General features: G+C 45.1%; 1 protein-coding gene across 9 annotated transcripts in view; it reads left to right on the forward strand.

Annotated features, from left to right (window-relative positions):
- SLC37A3 (solute carrier family 37 member 3) overlaps positions 1-16,943 on the forward strand; it is a 65,941-nt gene extending 48,998 nt beyond the window's left edge. For 6 of the 9 annotated variants that reach the window (XM_033192459.1, XM_033192465.1, XM_033192460.1 and 3 more), the window contains 6 exons: positions 1,350-1,491; positions 4,430-4,531; positions 5,138-5,185; positions 7,154-7,305; positions 13,391-13,456; positions 15,260-16,943. In XM_033192459.1, the coding sequence (XP_033048350.1) occupies positions 1,350-1,491; positions 4,430-4,531; positions 5,138-5,185; positions 7,154-7,305; positions 13,391-13,456; positions 15,260-15,352 (603 nt within the window). In that variant the 3' untranslated portion in view covers positions 15,353-16,943. Of the gene's footprint in view, positions 1-1,349; positions 1,492-2,636; positions 3,119-4,429; positions 4,532-5,137; positions 5,186-7,153; positions 7,306-13,390; positions 13,457-15,259 lie in introns of those variants that run through there. The other 3 variants (XM_033192463.1, XR_004432771.1, XM_033192466.1) reach the window with 3 other exon arrangements.
- Positions 16,944-20,055: the final 3,112 nt, after the last annotated feature.

The following is a 20,055-nucleotide window of genomic DNA, read 5'->3' on the forward strand; positions in this document are numbered from 1 at the left end:
TGGTGCTTTATGAATGTGACCCCTCAGGTAGAGTGATCTGTAGGCCATCTTCATACGCGCCTGTCAATCCTCTTCTGTTGGTGCCCCCAAGCTGAGAGAACTCTCGTTTCCCACAGAGTTAAGTATGAGTTAAAATGCAATTTTCCACAATCCTTTAACCCAGTGATGATATATGATATAAGAGAAATGCAGGTTGCTTTAGGCCTGTTCTTATGCTATTGATTATTATCTTTTAACTGGTTTTTAAAATACTCTACTGGTAATAGTTTAATTTTTGAGAAAGATCTTTGTTGTGACTAAATATGGACCTCTTTTGCTGTTCCTTTGTTCTTCACAAGCTATTGTTCTCTGACATGGGCAGGGATGTAAAGGAAATCTAGTTAACTTAATTCCTTTGTCTTTGCAGCAGGCTGTCTGGTCAGAATGCACTGGTGATTGGGATTTGGCTCTCTAGGGGTGGCTGTTGTCTGCCAGGGAAGCTGTTTTAAAACAAGTAATACCTAGGGAATAACTGGCAGCTCCAGGGAAAAGAATATACTAGCCAGACACCCTTTGAAGTCAGCCCCTCTGTTCCCCCGTTTTTCCTTTGATGCTAACTGTCAGGATTTCCTGGTAGTAATGTGTTGAATATAGGAGGCTCAGCCCCACCACCATCTTCATGTAGCTGCAGCATTTTTTTCCCCTAAAGGAGAGAGTCACAAGGACGATGATGACATGTTCTTTCATTTTTGACTCGCCAGAGAGACTCTCTTCTTTGCCACCGGACCGGGGAATGTGAAGCTTTTGGAAACTAGGGTGAAAGGAATGATCATGCTGCTGCTTTTCTTAGACTTTGGAACTGTAGCGCAGTCCCTTTACTCTCCATTGTTCATAGTGTTGCCTTGGCAAGGAGTAGAATAACCAAGCCTGTTTGGCCGTTCCCAGTAAAGGCTGTGATGCTTCCTGGACTTCTTTGCCTGTGGTTAACGCTGGTTAGTGGCATGAATACCATTCATCTTTGTGTGAATAAAGAAATGTGGGCACGTGCCCTGCCTTTAGGTTCAAAACACTGGCTTGCTTCTACCAGAGAACTGATAGGAGGAGAAACTGGAGACAGCTAAGAAGTAGCCATATGTGTTTTTTATTCCAAAGGCCTGCTGTACATGCCTGTCTAGAAGTTAACAGGGATGAAGAGCAGAGGGAGACTGGCTGAAGTCAGGCATGTGGGGGTTTGTAGAGATGTTTAATTGTAAAATCAGGTTCTGTTCATCCTAAATTCCTTTATCTTGTTTTGCTTTTAAATGACATTAAAAATGGTGGTCATGCTGTGCTATTTGTCCCTCACTGAGAGTTGAATGCTTTTCTTGTAGTACTCACTGGCCTACGCCTGCTTGAAGTTAGTGAATTACTCCTTCTTCTTCTGGCTCCCCTTTTATCTGAGTAACAACTTCGGCTGGAAGGAGGCGGAAGCCGACAAGCTGTCCATTTGGTACGACGTTGGAGGGATCGTAGGTATGCCAGTGATGTGCCTTTTCCATAATAGTCAGTCACTAGTGATCTTTTACTGGGTTGTGAAATCTGGCCTCATTTAAAGTTTTATTACTTATTCTACAGCCATTTTCCCTAAACTGTCCTACTAGTAAACAGCCAAACTCTTAAAAAAAGGAAAAAACAAGAGGTCCATAGAAAGGAAGACCCAGCCTAAGGCAGCGCTGTGATTTACTGGGCTCTTTTTTCTTCTTCTTTTTTTTGAGACAGAGTCTCGCTCTGTCTGTGGCCGGATCTCAGCTCACTGCAAGCTCCGCCTCCCGGGTTTACGCCATTCTCCTGCCTCAGCCTCCCGAGTAGCTGGGACTACAGGCGCCCGCCTCCTCGCCCGGCTAGTTTTTTTTGTATTTTTTAGTAGAGACGGGGTTTCACTGTGTTAGCCAGGATGGCCTCGATCTCCTGACCTCGTGATCCGCCCATCTCGGCCTCCCAAAGTGCTGGGATTACAGGCTTGAGCCACCGCGCCCGGCCTGGGCTCTTTTTTCTTAGTCCTTTGTTGATGGATCAGTTCTTTTGTCTTGGGAAGCACATGGGAATCTCTCTAAATGCAATCCTTTCATACGGCTTTCTCAGTGATATCTTAGCTCTAAAGCTAATTGTATGTCAGAGATCCAAGTTAGAATGTGAACGTGTTCGTTGTATCTACCTCCCGCTTTCCCCAGCTCCCCCAGCCTAATAAGGGAGAAAACACCAATCCCCCGCCTTATCTGTGGTTTCACTTTTCACAGTTTCAGTTACTCTTAATACCGTACAATAAGATATTTTCAGAGAGAGAGACCATTCACATAACTTATGTTACAGTATATTGTTATTATTTTCTGTTTTCGTTAGTTACTGTTAATTTCTGTGCCCAACTTATAAATTAAACTTGATCATGGGAATGTGTATATAGAAAAAACGTAGTATATATAGAGTTTGCTACTCTCTGTGGTTTCAGGCATCCGCGGGGGTCATGGAACATATCCGCTGAGGATAAAGGGGAACCACACCTTAGTGTGTAGGTTGTCAGATCATAGAGGTAGACGTAACAGCAGGGATTAACTTTTGTGAATGTTTTACAGTTGTTTCATTGTAAACAAAGATTTTAATAGTGGTTTTTTTTGTGGTAGCTGGAAGTATCAACAAGGAAGTAATAAGTATGAACAAGGAAATAAGACAGAGGAGCAGAATGTACTTTAGTGGGTATTACTTACATGGCTATGCCAGATCTTAATAACCTTCAGTAATGTTAACGTTTAGAATTGTGGTGAGACTCAACTGCCGTGAGCTTGTGAAAGCACAGTCTATGCTAGGCAATCTACTATTACTGTATTTGAACTTGGCTGCTCGCATTCTTAAATCCAGAGCCAAAGGTGAGGTTGCAACCTTTAGACCTCACCGTACTTCTGTATGCTCTGAAGTTGAAATCGTCCAGCTGCCTTCTGTCTGATAAGGACACACCAGATGTCCTGTAGCCCCTAGAACTCAGAATGGTGCTGTATGTGACGTTGTTGCTTGAAAGATTCATATCCCTGCTTTTTAAAGATTGTGTCCTATTACCAAACCATAACTGCTAAATTTTATTTTAGTGAATATTTACTAGCCACTATTTTTTTTTTTGGAGATGGGGCTACTGCTGTGTTGCCCATGCTGGAGTGCAGTGGCATGATCTTGGCTCACTGCAACCACAACCTCCTGGGCTCAAGCAATCCTCCCACCTCAGCCCCCCGAGTACCTGGGGCTACAGTCATGCACCGCCACACCCAGCTACTTTTTTTGTATTTTTTGTAGAGATGGCGTTTCACTGTGTTGCCCAGGCTGGTCTCAAACTCCTGGGCTCAGGCAGTTTGCCCACCTCTATCTCCCAAAGTGCTGGGATTACAGGCGTGAGCCACTGTGCCCACCTACTGGCCTCAATATACTCTAAGACACAATTTTTTGTTTTTTGAGACACAGTCTTGCTCTGTTGCCCAGGCTAGAGTTCAGTGGCACAATACAGCTCACTGTAGCCTCAGCCTCCTGGGTTCAAGCAGCACAATACGATTCACCACAGCCTCAACCTCCTGGGCCCAAGCGATCCTCCTACCTCTGCCTCCCAAGTAGCTGGGAATATAGGCACGTGCTACCATGCCCGGCTAATTTATCTTTTATAGAGATAAGGGCACTGTGTTGCCCAGGCTGGTTTTGAACCCCTGGCCTCAAGCAGTCCCCTGGCCTTGGTCTCCCAAAGTGCTGAGATTATAGGTGTGAGCCACCATGCCCAGAGAGACATAGTTCTTAATTCATTATCTTTTAAATTAAAAAGAAAAATCAGAAATAGCAGTCACAGCTTGTTTTTGTAAGGGATAGCCGATGGTTTTGACCATTTTTCCTTTTTTCATGTTTTGCTGTCTGATTTGTGGTCGCCTGTCCCCATTGGTCATCATGGCGATTTAACAGACAGTTTATCTTCCTAAAAGGAAGCTATGGAGGACCCCTTTTCAGGGAGTCAGCCATATATATATATTTTTTTAAGACAGAGTCGCACTCTGTCGCCCAGGCTGGAGTGCAGTGGCGCGATCTCGGCTCACTGCAAGCTCCGCCTCCCGGGTTCACGCCATTCTCCTGCCTCAGCCTCCCGAGTAGCTGGGACTATAGGCGCCCGCCACCATGCCCGGCTAATTTTTTTGTATTTTTAGTAGAGAGCGGGTTTCACCGTGTTGGCCAGGATGGTCTCTATCTCCTGACCTCATGATCTGCCCACCTCGGCCTCCCAAACTGCTGGGATTACAAGTGTGAGCCACCTCGCCCGGCCCAGCCACATTTTTTGATAGACCAGCGTTAGGCTGCTGCCAGTGAGACCAGAGGGCCAGTGGGGAGCACACCTCAGGTGAACGAGCTAAATTAGAAGTGATTTTGATTGCTCGACACTCTGTGCTTGAAGGTGGAACTTTGCAAGGCTTCATCTCTGACGTACTACAGAAGAGAGCGCCAGTTCTTGCCCTGAGTCTGCTTCTGGCGGTTGGGTCCCTTGTCGGGTATAGTCGTGAGTATTCCTTTGCAATTACGAATTCCTTTGCTTCTCTAATCTGGTAGGAATAAGGCATTTGTCTGGAATCAGTGACCAGTGCTAGGGAGAGCCTGGAGACCAGCTTCAAGGCCTGATACGCCACCTTTGCATTGTCCTGTGAATGCCTGGGAAACCTGTCATCACATCGTTTTATTTGTCTTGGGAGGAAACTGACATCTCTTTTGCTTTGTTAATTTGCTTAAAAGTTTGCTTGGGAGTGTATATGCTTTGTTTGGGGGAGGCTCCAGAGACATGGCATTATAGCCAATAAAACAATAAAAAGGGAACAGGTTTCAAAAGCGGAAAGATGGTAATTAGTAAGTTTGGTATATGTCCCTTAAGATGCTGCTGAGACAGGAGGAGAGCTTTTCTTTAGCTTTTAGAAGTCTCGTTAGCTTGAGCACCAGCAAGAGGCAGACGTTACAAATCAGAGTTGAAAGAGGCAGAGAGAGTTGTGTCTCTTTGTTGTCTCTGGGAGTGATTTGTGAGGTCGCGGAGATTCAGATCTTTGCGTACTGTTGGCAGAGGCACGTGGGGTCTGCTTTTTAAGTTACTGTGGTTTGTCTGTGTCTTCCCTCACAGGTTCTCCGAACGATAAGGCCATCAATGCCCTTCTGATGACTGTTACAGGTGCGGCCCACGGCTCTGCTCCAACGTGCTTCTGCTACTCTGTCAATTCAGAGGAAAAGGGAAACTGTTTTCTCCCTCAATTTGAGTAGTACCGAAACCTTAAATACAGAGAAATCAAATTTTAGAAGGAAAGATGTCTCCTTTTCCAGGTTCTTTTTCTCTGCTCTTTCTTACATCACCTCCTCAGTCCTATTGTGACAGAAGCAGTCCCTATTGACCAAAATTTTCTTAAGTTTTTTTTTTTTTTTGAAATGGAGTCTTGCTCTGTCACCCAGGCTGGAGTGCAATGGCGCAATCTCGGCTCACTGCAAGCTCTGCCTCCCGGGTTCATGCCATTCTCCTGCCTCAGCCTACCGAGTAGCTGGGACCACAGGCACCCGCCACCACGCCCAGCTAATTTTTTGTATTTTTAGTAGAGATGCGATTTCACTGTGTTAGCCAGGACGGTCTCGATCTCCTGACCTCGTGATCTGCCCGCCTCGGCCTCCCAAAGTGCTGGGATTACATGCGTGAGCCACCGCACCCGGCAGATTTTCTAAGATTTTTGATTACTGTCCCAGCTTCTGCTCTTATTTCTAGAAGTGACTTAGAAAGATGCCACGTGGGAGACCAATTCACGAGCTTTCAAAAAAATCCACAATAGCTCTTGTCTCCTCCTGTGTTGGAGTTGGTCAGCATTTTGTCACTTGAGCACTAGATAGAATAGTTGGGTGCATTTAGGGACTATGTTATAGAAAAATTACTTATTTTATTTATTATTTATTTATTGAGACAGAATCTTGCTTTGTTGCCCAGGCTGGAGTGTAGTGGCGCAGTCTCAGCTCACTACAACCTCCACCTCCTGGGTTCAAGCGATTCTCCTGTCTCAGCCTCCTGAGTAGCTGGTAATATAGGCATGCACCACCATGGCCGGCTAATTTTTGTATTTTTAGTAGAGACAGAGTTTTATCATGTTGCCCAGGCTGGTCTCAAACTCCTGACCTCAGGTGATCCACCCGCCTTAGCCTCCCAAAATGCTGGGATTACAGGCATGAGCCACCATCCCCAGCCAGAAAAATTACTTATTTTAAACTTATTTTATTTTTATTTTTGAGAAGGAGTCTTGCTCTTGTCACCCAGACGGGAATGCAGTGGTGTGATCTCAGCTAACTGCAACCTCCACCTCCCGGATTCAAGTGATTCTTCTGCCTCAGCCTCCTGAGTAGCTGGGATTACAGGTGCCTGCCACCACGCCCAGCTAATTTTTGTATTTTTAGTAGAGACAGTGTTTCACCATGTTGCCCAGGCTGGTCTCGAACTCCTGACTTCGGGTTATCTGCCCACCTCAGCCCCTCAAAGTGCTGAGATTACAGGCATGAGCCACTGCGCCCAGCCAGAAAAGTTACTTATTTTAAACTTTAGATCGTGCTTGGCAGAGTGAGCTGCTCATTCTGCTTGGGGTACATGGAACTGATTCCAGCAGTGAGAACAGATTCACCTGGGCCATCCCATGCCCGATTCATGGGCAGCCTCACTGAGAGCAGTGGCAGATAGTGTCACCTGCTCCATTTCAGTGGCTTTTTCCTCTTTGCTCTTTTTTTTTTTTCAGTATTCCTGGTTGAATTTGTGTAGTGGAAAGATCATATAATGCAACTCTACCATAATAGAATTTATTTGACAAGCTAGTGCAATTGTTATTAATGAATGTAAACTTCACAGGATTAGAAAGGCTATGTGTTTCACTATATTTTTGTATCTTTGGGTTCTACCAAATATACTAGAGTGTCACATAATTCAAGAAGAGATTTCAGGAACATGGATGTTAACTATTAATAGTTTGAAAATGATACTATCTGGGGGTTTCCTTTTTTTTCCACGTCTGTCCAACATATTGAGAAAACTATTGGGATATTTTTTTGCCTTATGCAGTTGATTGCTAGTGGTTGTGAATTGTGTTTTAATAAGAACCTGTTCTGTTTGTGACTTCAGGATTTTTTGTTGGTGGACCTTCTAACATGATTAGTTCTGCTATTTCCGCGGACTTGGGTCGCCAGGAGCTCATCCAAGGGAGCAGTGAGGCCTTGGCCACCGTCACAGGAATTGTTGATGGTTCGGGGAGCATTGGAGCTGCCGTGGGCCAGGTGAGAGAACAGGCTGGGATTCTAATGTCTTCCCTCAAAGGCGCCTGAACGTGAACCTGCCCTCTGGGCCTCAGTAGGTGGCACTCTTGTGCTGTAGAACGCTGTTCCAAGAGCCCAAGGACTTCCGTCTCCTCTCAGGACCAGCTGATGCCTCCTAATGTAGAAGAACTCTACATTTTTTTTAGTTCCTTTTTTCTACTTATACTTCTAGATTCTTCCTGTCTGCAAATAAGCTAAGACCTCATAAGACAGACAGATCCTTCTGCCCCAGCCCACCACCCCCTTCTTTCTTTCCAGGCTGAACTTGGTGTTCCATGGCCAGGGGCACTTCTTGTTATCCCCACCTGGCATGTGGACCGCCCCCCCATTGCTGTCTCCTGTCTCCCTCTGCCAGACACTCTACTGCATACACGTTCCTTCCTGGGCCCCACCAGACATGGCCATGGACTCTGCAGCTGCTTCTGAATCACTTGCTCTGCTTCCTGTGTGTCCAAAACTCTCTGACTGTATCTCAGAGAGTGGCCCATAAGTGTCTGGTATCAGAATCATCTGGGGCACTCATTAAAGTACAGAACACCAAGCGTACTACAGACTCGCGGAGTTAGAACCTACAGATCTGTATTTTCAACAAGCCTTCTTGGTGATTCTTCCGCTCTCGGATGTTTGAGATCCCTACACTAAGATTGGCCTACTATACTTAGAACTATTTACATTGACCTTTTTTTTTTTTTTTTGGCATAAATTCAGGCTTTCTCTGGGACAGATATTTCTTTTCTGGCACAGTAATGAGTCATGCCTCTTCCAGGATATACCACTACAGATTGTAGAGTACTAATTTCGCTAAAAGATGGATTTGAGAGTCATCTGTATGGATAAAAATAGTTGAACCTGTGGAAGTGAATGAACCATTTAATGGGGAAAGAGAATGTTGGCCGAGCCTCAGGGAATGCCCAGTGGTCAAAGAAAGCGGAAGGCAGCAGAGTAAGCTGTAGTCAAGGGAACTGTGTTTGAGAAGGCGTTAGTAAGGTCATGGACGTAGAGAGGTCAGGAGAAGGAGAACTGAAGGATTTGTCTCTTAGGCTCTTAGTTTTGACATCTAGGAGGTCATTAATAGCCTTGACGATTATTGTTACTTGGTTGGTGGGGGTGAATTGCTGATGTCTGATTGCTAGTGGTTAATGAGAGACAAGTATTGAGGTAAAATAAGCCATGTTAATACTTTGACTACCTAGCTGTATTTTAATAGTCGATATGCGCTTGTTAATGTCTGTCCCTCCCACTGTACCATGAGCTTCCTGAGTGCAGCATTTTGTTGTATGTTCTTCTGCCACCTTAGTACCGAGAACAGTGCCTGGCACACGGTAGACATTACTTGTGGAATGAATGCTTGATATACTTAGCATATTTGATTATAAGACTAAAGGGCAAAAAAACCCCAAAGAAACAAAAACCTTAGCAAAGACTTGAAAACTGTGCTTACCTGATCGTGCTCTGGGGTGGGAATTGAAAAACGCTCCAGCCGTCAATTCAGATGTTTTCCTCTTTGGGGTAGAAAGTGGCTGCATTGGGCATCCTTTTCTGACATTATATTATTTTAAGTTATCCTTCGTTTCGAATGTTTTCTTCACTAACTAAATGGGTGGATTATAATGAGTATTTCAGGGTTTGCTTTTATTTAGATTGCCTCACCTGCCAGTATCCAGATCCCTCACTGTGAACTTGGGTCCTAGACTGACCTTCATGGTCGGGGAAGCACATCCAGAGTGAATCACTGTTAGCTTTACTCATTCCTCTTCCATGTTGAGTTTTGAATGATTTCCCATTGCCTAAGGGGTGAAGTCCCAAACTCTGTGACTTAGCGTTAAACTCTATCTCTCCTGTCCTTAGCCAGTGTACTAATTTACCCTGAATAACTTTGTTGCCGCCATCTTTCCCTGACTTCCCAAGTAAAGAATTGTTTCTCCTTCAGGTTGCCATAGCAGTTGATGCGGTCCTCTAGTAGGCACCTGTCATGGTGTAAAGGGGTACACCGTGACAGGTGCTGTGCTTATTTCCTTTGTCTTTGCATACCCAATGCTTAGTGCTTTTTTTGACACATACTAGGGATTCAGTAAGATTAAATTGCAGTATCTGCCCAAGAGAAATGAGAACGAATGTCCACATTAAAACTTGTACATGAGGCTGGGAGTGGTGGCTCATGCCGGTAAACCCAGCACTTTGGGAGGCCAAGGCAGGAGGATTGCTTGAGGCTAGGAGTTCAAGACCAGCCCAAGCAACATAGTGAGACCCTCATCTCTACAAAAAATAAAAAGTGAGCTGGGCATGGTGGTATGTGCCTGTCCCAACTACTTAGGAGGCTGAGATGGGAGGATTGCTTGAGCCTGGGAAGTCAAGGCTGCAGTGAGCCATGATCACACCATTCTCCACTCCAGCCTGGGTGACAGAGCCAGACCCTGTCTCTCTCTCTCTCTCTCTCTCTCTCTTTTTTTTGGGGGTGGGGGACAGCGTCTGACTCTGTCGCCCAGGCTGCAGTGCAGTGGCAGGATCTTGGCTCACTGCAACCTCTGCCTTCTGGGACTCAAGCGATCATCCCACCTCAGCCTCCCAAGTAGATTGGACTGCAGGTATGCACCACCACGCCCAGCTAATTTTTGTATTTTTTTTTTGTAGAGATGGGGTTTCACCACGTTGCCCAGACTGGTCTCAAACTCCCGGGCTGAAGTGATCCTCCTGCCTCGGCCTCTCAAAGTGCTAGGATTACAGGCATGAGCCACCTTGCCAGGCCAAGACCCTGTCTTAAAAAAAAGAAAAAGATAAAGTTGCAGTCAGAGTTTGTAGCACCCCTGTGCTTCCTTTAGTGGATGATTAGACCTCTTTTTTGCTTCACATGATGTGATCTAACATAAATCAATAGTCATTCTGCATTAACTTTTTTCACATGTACATTTCAGTAATAATGTGATCAAAGAATGTTATCCTTTTGTGCCTGTGGCCAAACTGATTTTTGACAAGGGTGCCAGGACCATTCAATGGAGAAAGGATGATCTCTCAATAAACACTATTGGGAAAACTGGATATCCACATGAAAAGAATGAAGTTGGAGCTGAGGAGTGGGGGAGGAAAGGAAAAAAAAAAAAGAATGAGGTTGGACTCTTACCTTACCTCATATGCAGAAATTACCTCAAAATGAATTAAAGGCCTAACTTTAAGAACATAAAATTGTAAAACTCATAGAAGAAAAAACATAGGGACAAATCTTCATGACAAATATGTGCAAATGACCAATAAGCACATGAAGAGTCTCAATATCCTTAGTCATTAGGAAAATGCAAATCAAAAACACAGTGAGCTGTGACTTCATACTTACTATGATGGCTGTAATTGAAAACCAGGAAAGGTGACTGGTGTTGGCGAGGATGTGCAGAAATTGAAGCCCTGCGTTGCTGGTGGGAATGCAAAATGATGCAGCTTCTGTGAAAAATACTTTGGTGCTTCTTCAAAAAAATTTAAATAGAATTACCATATGACCCAGCAATTCCACTCCTAGGTATTTCCCAAAAGATTGAAAACTGGGGGCCAGGCACCATGGCTTACGCCTGTAATCCCAGCACTTTGGGAGGCCGAGGTGGGCGGATCACTTGAGGTCAGGAGTTCAAGACCAGCCTGGCCAACATGGTGAAACCCCATCTCTACTAAAAATACAAAAATTAACTGGATGTGGTGGCAGGTGCCTGTAATCCCAGCTACTTGGGAGGCTAAGGCAGGAGAATTGCTTGAACCTGGGAGGTGGAGGTTGCAGTGAGCCGAGATAGCACCACCGCACTCCAGCCTGGGTGACAGAGGAAGACTCTGTCTCAAACAAAGAAAAAAAAGAAAACTGGGACTCAGATATTTGTATGTCAACATTTATTGCAGTAGTAGCCAAAAGGTGGAAACAACTCGGGTCCATCAGCAGATGAATGGAGAAACAAAATGTGGTATATCCATACAATGGAATACTAATGAGCCATTAAAAAGAAATGAAGGGAGGTTACAGTGAGCTGTGATCATACCATTACACTACAGCCTGGGCAACAGAGAAAGACCCTGTCCCTTTTAATCCCAGCACTCTGGGAGGCCGAGGCAGTTGGATCACCTGAGATTAGGAGTTCGAGACCAGCCTGGTGGTGAACCTCGTCTCTACTAAAAATACAAAAATTAGCCAGGCGTGGTGGCACCTCAGCTACTTGGGAGGCTGAGGCAGGACAATTCCTTGAACCTGGGAGGAGGAGGTTGCAGTGAGCTGAGATCGCACCACTGTACTTCAGCCTGGGTGACAGAGCAAAACTCCGTTTCAAAAAAAAGGGAGGGAGCAGGCAGGTGCAGTGGCTCAGGTTTGTAATCCCAGCACTTTGGGAGGCTGAAGTGGGTGAATCACCTGAGGTCAGGGGTTCCAGACCAGCCTGGGCAACGTGGTAAAACCTCATCTCTACTAAAAATACAAAAATTAGCCGAGTATGCTGGCTCACGCCTGTAATCCCAGCTACTTGGGAGGCTGAGACAGGAGAATTGCTGGAACTTGGGAGACAGAGGTTGCAGCGAGCAGAGATTGCCCACTGCACTCCAGCCTAGGCGACAGAGCGAGACTCCATCTCCAAAAAAAAAGGAGTGAAGTTCCAATGTAGTCTACCCTGAAAGCATTATGCTAAACATGCCAAACATAAAAGGACAAATACTGTGATTCCATTTACATGAAATATCTAGCATAGGCCAATTCATGGAACCAGAAAGAAGAGGTTAGCAGGAGCTGGGGAGATGGGCAGTTAATTTCTTAATAGGAACAGAGTTTCTATTTGGATGATGAAAAAGTTTGGAAATAGATAGTGGTGATGGTTGTACAACATTATGAATGTAACTGATACCACTGGATTGTACACTTAAAAATGTTTAAAATGGGCCGGGCGCGGTGACTTACGCCTGTAATCCCAGCACTTTGGGAGCCCAAGGTGGGTGGATCACGAGGTCAGGAGATCGAGACCATCCTTGGCTAACACCTGTGTCTACTAAAATTACAAAAAATTAGCTGGGCGTGGTGGCAGGTGCCTGTAGTCCTAGCTACTTGGGAGGCTGAGGCAGGAGAACGACGTGAACCCGGGAGGCAGAGCTTGCAGTGAGCCGAAATTGCGCCACTGCACTCCAGCCTGGGCAAGAGAGGGAGACTCCATCTCAAAAAAGAAAAAAGAAAAAAATGGCAAATTTTATGTAAGTTACATCTTACCATAATAAGAGAAAAAAAGAAAATGAGTTAAATAAGTGCAATTAGATCCTTTTCAGTAATTGAAAAAGTAAACGGATATGCTGTAGGATGCAAAGGTAGTACTGCAACACTGTGAGCAAACAGCATAATTGGAAAATGAGTGGCATACTTAAAGACAAACTCTTTTTGAGGCATCAATTATAGTACCTTTCATTGGAAGAAAGAATGATTAAGTGGGAGTAGCTTGTGGATGTTCATCTTCCTCTCTAAAGAGCAAAGTGAATAAAATAAACCTTCTGTGCTGGGTGCGGTGGCTCACGCCTGTAATCCCAGCACTTTGGGAGGCTGAGGCAGGCGGGTCATAAGGTCAGGAGATCGAGACCATTCTGGCTAACACAGTGAAACACCGTCTCTACTAAAAATACAAAAAATTAGCCTGGTGTGGTGGCAGGCGCCTGTAGTCCCAGCTACGCGGGAGACTGAGGCAGAAGAATGGCGTGAACCTGGGAGGCGAAGCTTGCAGTGAGCCGAGATTGCGCCACTGCCCTCCAGCCTGGGCGACAGAGCAAGACTCCATCCCAAAAAATAGCCAATAAATAAATAAATAAATAAACCTTCTGAACTGACAACTTCTACTATACGGTTTTTCCATTTAGACTCTGCATACTTAAATGGGCCATTAATCACAGCAGGCACATGTATGTGGAAGAGCTCTGTAAACTGCAAAACATACAAATCCTGTGTCCCCTTCTTATTTTCTAAAATAGCCATGTTTAATCTACTTTTTAGCTGCTTCCTTTTATAAATTTATAAAGAATTATATTGTAATTTTTTTTTTCTCCCTTTTAGTATTTAGTGTCTCTGATCCGGGACAAGCTAGGATGGATGTGGGTTTTCTACTTTTTCATTCTCATGGTAAGTAGGTGCCCCTTTAAAAAAAAAAAGTCATTGTTCTATTAATTAAGTTCAAAGCATTTACTTAAGTCACTTCTTCAGCAGAATTGCTGATTGCTTTTAAAGGCTCCTTTGTGAAAAGTAACATTTTATTAGTCTAAAAGACACCTTCTTCTTCTTTCTTCTTGTTCTTTTTTCTTCTTTCTTCTTTCTTCTTTCTTCTTCTTCTTCTTTTTTTGAGGCAGTCTCGCTCTGTTGCCCAGGCTAAAGTGTAGTGGCATGATCTCGGCTCACTGCAGCCTCTACCTCCTGGGTCAAGCGATTCTCCCACCTCAGCCTCCTGAATAGCTGGGATTACAGGTACCTGCCACCATGCCCAGCTAATTTTTGTATTTTTAGTAGAGATGGTGTTTCACCATATTGGCCAGGCTGGTCTCGAACTTCTGACGACCTCAGGTGATCCACCCGACTCGGCCTCCCAAAGTGCTGGGATTACAGGCATGAGCCACTGCGCCTGACCTTACATTCTTCTTTTTAAGGAAGAAAAAGGCTCTCAGTTTGCTCTTGACCTGAGTCTAATGAATATTGCCATTTATGATTTCAGAAAAACAAGAAGAGACTTACTTAAAGTATCACCAGCCCCTAATCAGTATACTCTTCTAGGCTACTCTCTATCTGCTGAATGTAATTTAGGAATTCTGAAGTAAATTACAATGTACACCAAGCAACACTGAGTTAAAAGAGAAGCATTGCTGTAATTAACACTGTCATGTTTCCCAGTTCTAAAATGGTGATAGTTTCTTGAGGAAATACTTATGATGCCCTAGACATTCTTAGCCGGGATTCTCTGCTTTCTTGCAAATAGCCAATAAAGAATAAGTCGTTGTTTATTTATTTTATTTATTTTTTTGAGACAGGGTCTCATTCTGTCACCCAGGCTGGAGTGCAGTGGCACGATCACAGCTCACTACAGCCTTGACCTCCTGGGCTCAGGTGATCCCGGGCTCAGGTGGTCCTCCCACCTCAGCCTCCTGATTAGCTGGGACTCTAGGTGTGTGCCACCACGCCTTGGTAACTTTTTGAATTTTTCCTAGAGGGGGTTTCACTATGTTGCCCAGGCTGGTCTCAAACTCCTGAGGCTTTGTGCTTTTAAAATGTTGCTCTCTGTTATGAGCTGTGACATACTGAGGCACGTTATTGGTGGGACAGTGCTCAAGACAGGTCTACCTGAGAGTGTGGAAGGCACCACGGACGCATTCAGTATCCTGTCCTCAAATCCAGGGCACTGTGATTGGAGGCAGCCTCCACCACCCGTACTCCAGGCAGCTGTCCTCTTGCTGTGGTCAAGGATTCCCGGGATAGTCCAGCTCCAGGAATACCTTGGAGCTTTCATCTAACTCCCATCTAGCTTCCAAAGACTGGGCCATGTAACTTGTGTTCCATTTCTGACACCCATGCTAAGTAGAGGGAAGTATCTTGTGATGAACTTTCTGATGTGATCATACTAGGAATTGTAGTAGAAAGGAAACTTTATTATAAGGATCATCGTTTTAATCTGAGCCTCTGGTCTCAGTTCTCTGCTCTGCCTATGGCAAATTATTTGTATGTGTTGTTCTTTTTTTGGCAACTGAAATGTGATGTTAAGTGTTTTGTAGTATTAGCCATACTTTACAAAATCATTTTCTAATTCATTGACAATTAAACGTTACCTTTGTATGAAGTCAAAGTGAATGTAATTGTCCAAATCCATTGTTACGTTCAAAACATGACGCTCTAACAGAGGTAAATTGTTGTTGCATTTTTAATCCTATTTTCTCTTCACAGACAAGTTGTACAATTGTGTTTATCTCACCATTAATAGTGAGGGAAATATTCTCTCTCGTGCGAAGGAGACAGGCTCACATACTGAGGGAGTGACTGGTGCTGCGAGACAGAAAGAACAACGTCAGCCACATCAGGACTGTTGGGGCTTTGAATCTGCCCTAATTTGGGTTTGTCTAGGAGCGCCAGCCTGACCTTGGATTGTCAGGCCTCTCTCAACACTGCCAGCCACCTGAGATGCTGACCAGCGGTGAAGGCTGCGCGCGTTTTCTACACTACAGGAATTATTGTTGATGATTTTTGTTGTTTCATGAATGTGCCGAGTGACCTCTGACTCTGCCAGCATCTTTGTGTGGCCTGTTGAGGTTTAGCATTTTAACCTTAACTATTGTTTTGGACTTGAACTTTCTCTAGCCTCAAAAATGGAGTGAATGGGAGGCACAGGCACCCGTGGTTTGTGTTGGTGATGTGTTCCACAAATGGAAGAGATCATTGCATTTTGCTTTGGTAATGAGTTTATAGAGAGTGGCTCATCTTTGACGCATCAAATCCCGATCAAATGCTCCAGCTGGACCGAGCTGCCGGCCTGCCTGGGACAAAGAATCCCTCTGTTCACTGTGGTGGGAAGGATCACGCTACATGCCCGTTGATTGGCTCAGTCACTCTGTGTCTGATCTAAAAGTCGTTCAGCCCTAGAAGCATGAATATCTTCAAATTATTGTCAACTGCTCTCCTCCGTCTTCATTCAAATTAACTTTGACTCCTGGAAGTATTTAGTCTTCCTTTCAAGGACCATAAGGTACATCAGTTATCTCGAACACTCCGACGTGTAACTCGCAGCCAAAGCAACTCCACCCCAGATGTGTTGTCTGGGAACTTGAGGATCCTCTAGGAAGCTAATCTGCTTAGTCTGTTTTTAGAGGATTGATCTCTGGCACAACCAGGTTCCTGGAGTTACCTCAGTTGAGGACTGGAATTAGAGAAAAGGGAAAGACCTTTTGTTCTAGTAAGTGTCAAGCGCGGATGCTCTTTGACTTACGACGGGGTTACGTCCCAGTAAACCCATTGGAAGTCAAATGCATCTAATACCCCTGACCTACCAAACGCCACAGCTTAGCCTCGCCCACCCTAAATGTACTCAGAACACTTAGAATTGCCCACAGTTGGGCAGAATCATCTAACACAAACTCTGTTTTATAATCAAGTGTCGAATATATCATGTAATTTATTGAATACTGTACATTATGTCGAAATTGCAACCGTTTCGCACCATTGTAAAGTCCAAAAATCAGAAGCCGAGGACTGACTGTACGTGACATTGAATCACATGAATGGATTACTGGGGCCTGAGAGGCGTCCGTTCTTTAGAAAAATGTAGAGTATATCTCTTCAGGACTGTGAATTCCATACTAGTTATCAATATTTTAAGATCATTCTGTATACATATATATTTTAAATTATACAAGCAAGCTAGGAGGAGAATGTGCAATTTTGAGGGACACCTAATTTGCATTGGGTTAGGGAATATTTTTCAACCTCTTGCTTTATACTCTGATATGGGGTGTGTTTATGAACTTGTTAATATTATTTAATCATGCAGATTTCCAATCAGTGTATTGCTCATTTACTGACAAAAAGGGAAAATACGAAACACAGAAAGGGGAAATAAACTGACTTTTATAATGAACCTCCGTTTCGGTATTTAAATGTATATACCATGAGTGCTGAGATTTAGAATGATCAGTGCCCTAACGTTTCCTGATACTGAGCGCTCCCGGGTGAGCCCACGCTAACCCACAGCATTGCTGGGTCACCTGCTCCTTCACCCGAGGTGCTGGGGTGGCTTCATTTCCATCTGTTCTGTGAAAACTTGCCCTTTCCTACTGTGGAAGACTGTGCTCCGTTTGGATGAATTGCCCGGTTGTAAGTTAAGGGCCGTCTGTTTTCTCATTGAACCTCTTGACTGGCGTTTGGTTCAGTTTCCTTTCCAGCTGCACTGTGGGTGTGGTCTCATCTTTGTGTCCCCACGCCAGCCAGTGTTTTCTTACCCAGTTGAACCTTAGATTGGTGACTGTTCCCTGACGTTTCTATGGCCCCCGAGCTGTACTGAAATAAAACCATTTTTTGATTTTTTTTGGGACCAGAGTCTCGCTCTGTCACCCAGGCTGGAGTGCAGTGGCACGATCATGGCTCACTGCAGCCTCGACCTCCTGGAGTCAAAAGTGATCCTCCTGCCTCAGCTCCCAAGGAGCTGGGACTAGCCTCCCAAGTAGCTTACCATGCGCCACCATGCCTGGCTAATTATTTTTAGTCTTTTTATTTTCTGTAGAGATGAAGTCTCACTGTTACCTGGCTGGTCTCGAACTCCTGGGCTGAAGCCATCCTCCCACCTTGGCCTCCCCAAGTACTGGGATAACAGGCATGAGCCACTGGGCCCTGCCTAAAATGAAATTACAAATAAATGCTCAGCACTGGACAACATGAAATAAGGATATATTCCCTTATTCTAGTTTTGCCAGTCTGCACAGGATTTAACTTTTTTTTTTTTTTTTTGAGATGGAGTCTCACTCTGTTGCCCAGGCTGGAGTGCACTGGTGCAATCTCGGCTCACTGCAACCTCCACCTCCCGGGTTCAAGGGATTCTCCTGCCTCAGCCTCCCAAGGAGCTGGGACTACAGGCACACGCCATGCCCGGCTAATTTTTGTATCTTTTTTTTTTTTTTTTTGAGGCGGAGTCTCGCTCTGTCGCCGGGACTGGAGTGCAGTGGCCGGATCTCAGCTCACTGCAAGCTCCGCCTCCCGGGTTCACACCATTCTCCTGCCTCAGCCTCCCGAGTAGCTGGGACTACAGGCGCCTGCCACCTCGCCCGGCTAGATTTTGTATTTTTAGTAGAGACGGGGTTTCACCGTGTTAGCCAGGATGGTCTCGATCTCCTGACCTCGTGATCCGCCTGTCTCGGCCTCCCAAAGTGCTGGGATTACAGGCTTGAGCCACCGCGCCCGGCCAATTTTTGTATCTTTAGTAGAGATGGGGCTTTGCCATGTTGGTCAGGCTGGTCTCTAACTCCTCAAGTGATCCACCTGCCTTGGCCTCCCAAATTGCTGGGATTACAGGCGTGAGCCACTGCGCCCAGCCAGGATTTAACTTTAATGAACATCTAAGAGTTTGCTTTATTTTCTTAATATCTTCTCCCTCGAAAAGGGAAGAGAAAGCCATAGTGAAAGCTAATTTGAAAATGCATCCTTTCCTCCCAGCCAGATCGCTGATGCTCACTAGGTTGAAATCAAATGCTGCGGTCTGCCTTTTCTTTTCAGAAGGTGTTTTTTTTTTCTTACAGTTTCAAAGGAGGAAATGTCTCTCGCCACTCCTGCTATTCCATCCTTTCCTGGTTCTGAGGAACCAGAGTGCCATAGGCAGCATGCCTGTAGCAGTATTGGAGGAGCTGCTGTGCCTCATGATGTTCCGTGGGACGGAGAATGTGCAATGCTCTCAGCCCTTTGCGCCCCTTCCCTTTTCCCTCCCCCTGCTCTCTTTTTTTTTCTTTTTTGAGACAGGATCTTGCTGTGTCACCCAGGCTGGAGCGCAGGGGTGCGATCATAGCTCACTGCAGCCTCAACCTCCTGGGCTCAAGCAATTCTCCCACCGTAGCCCCACTCCGAGTAGCTAGGGCTACAGGTGCTCACCACCACACTCAGCTAATTTAACAAATTTTTTTTTGTAGAGAAGGGATTTCGCTGTGTTGCCCAGGCTGGTGTCTAACACCTGGGCTCAAGTGATCTGCCCACCTCGGCCTCCCAAAGTGCTGGGTTTACTGGCATGAGCCACCGCACCCAACCCCCTTCTTCAAAACCTCCAGAAGTCCTCCTGCCTCCCAAATCAATACATGGTAAAGCCTTTTCTTTTCCCTACTGGCTTTTCTCACTAATGTCCTAGTTTTCTTTTTGCAGCTAAATTATTTGAGTTAATAGACAGTATCTGCTGCCTTCCCGTCTATGCTACTCATTTCCTCCTCAACTAGGTAGCTACCTATCTGTTGGCCCAGGACAGTCCTGGTGTATGCCTGTCATTCACCGTAGTTATCAATGGTACTTCCTTTTGCTCTCCGAGTGCCCTAGTTTGGACCCCGTATCTCTAGCCTCTGGCCTCTCATCACCCTACAGCATTGAGGGTCATTGAATTTTGAGACTTTTTTGCCCCCTCATCCCGTATTTGTGCTTGACACCTGTAACCACTTCATCTTTTCCAGGACTTTTTCTTCTTTGGCTTCTCTGACATTTTAATTTATCGAATCTTCTTACCGACTATCCCTTTTCCTGGGTTCTCTCCTCTGTTCCCCCTGTGCTGGTTTCCTTTCTACTTTCCCTGATGAGCTACTTTTGTAATCTACCAGTAACCCCATCAAGTACTTATTGAACAAGAAGCCACCAAAGAGAGGAATGGCATCTGTTTGTTAATGACTGGTGCATAGTTAAGAACAGCCGGTCTCAGGGGAGGGGACTGGACTCGACTTATATGATCCCAACCCCTTCTCCCTCCCCACACAGACCACTCTGCCAGTTTGCTGCATTAATCGTTTTCAACTCTTTAGGTCATAAACCCTTTTGAGAATCTGAAAGGCACTTAACGTCTCCCAGATTGAAATGCTTATATGAAAAAATATTCGCAGTTTTCTTATTGGATGTTCATGGGCCAAAGCTTGAAGCTCATCGTTGGACTACAGAGTTCGAAACGTTGGTCAAGAGAATCAAGTACCTGGGATTGAGATTCTGCAGAGTTCAGTTTCACTCACTTTCTGTAC

This window comes from Trachypithecus francoisi, unplaced genomic scaffold, assembly GCF_009764315.1.
Source record: "Trachypithecus francoisi isolate TF-2019V2 unplaced genomic scaffold, Tfra_2.0 Lachesis_group4, whole genome shotgun sequence".
In the NCBI taxonomy this organism is placed as follows: domain Eukaryota; kingdom Metazoa; phylum Chordata; class Mammalia; order Primates; family Cercopithecidae; genus Trachypithecus; species Trachypithecus francoisi.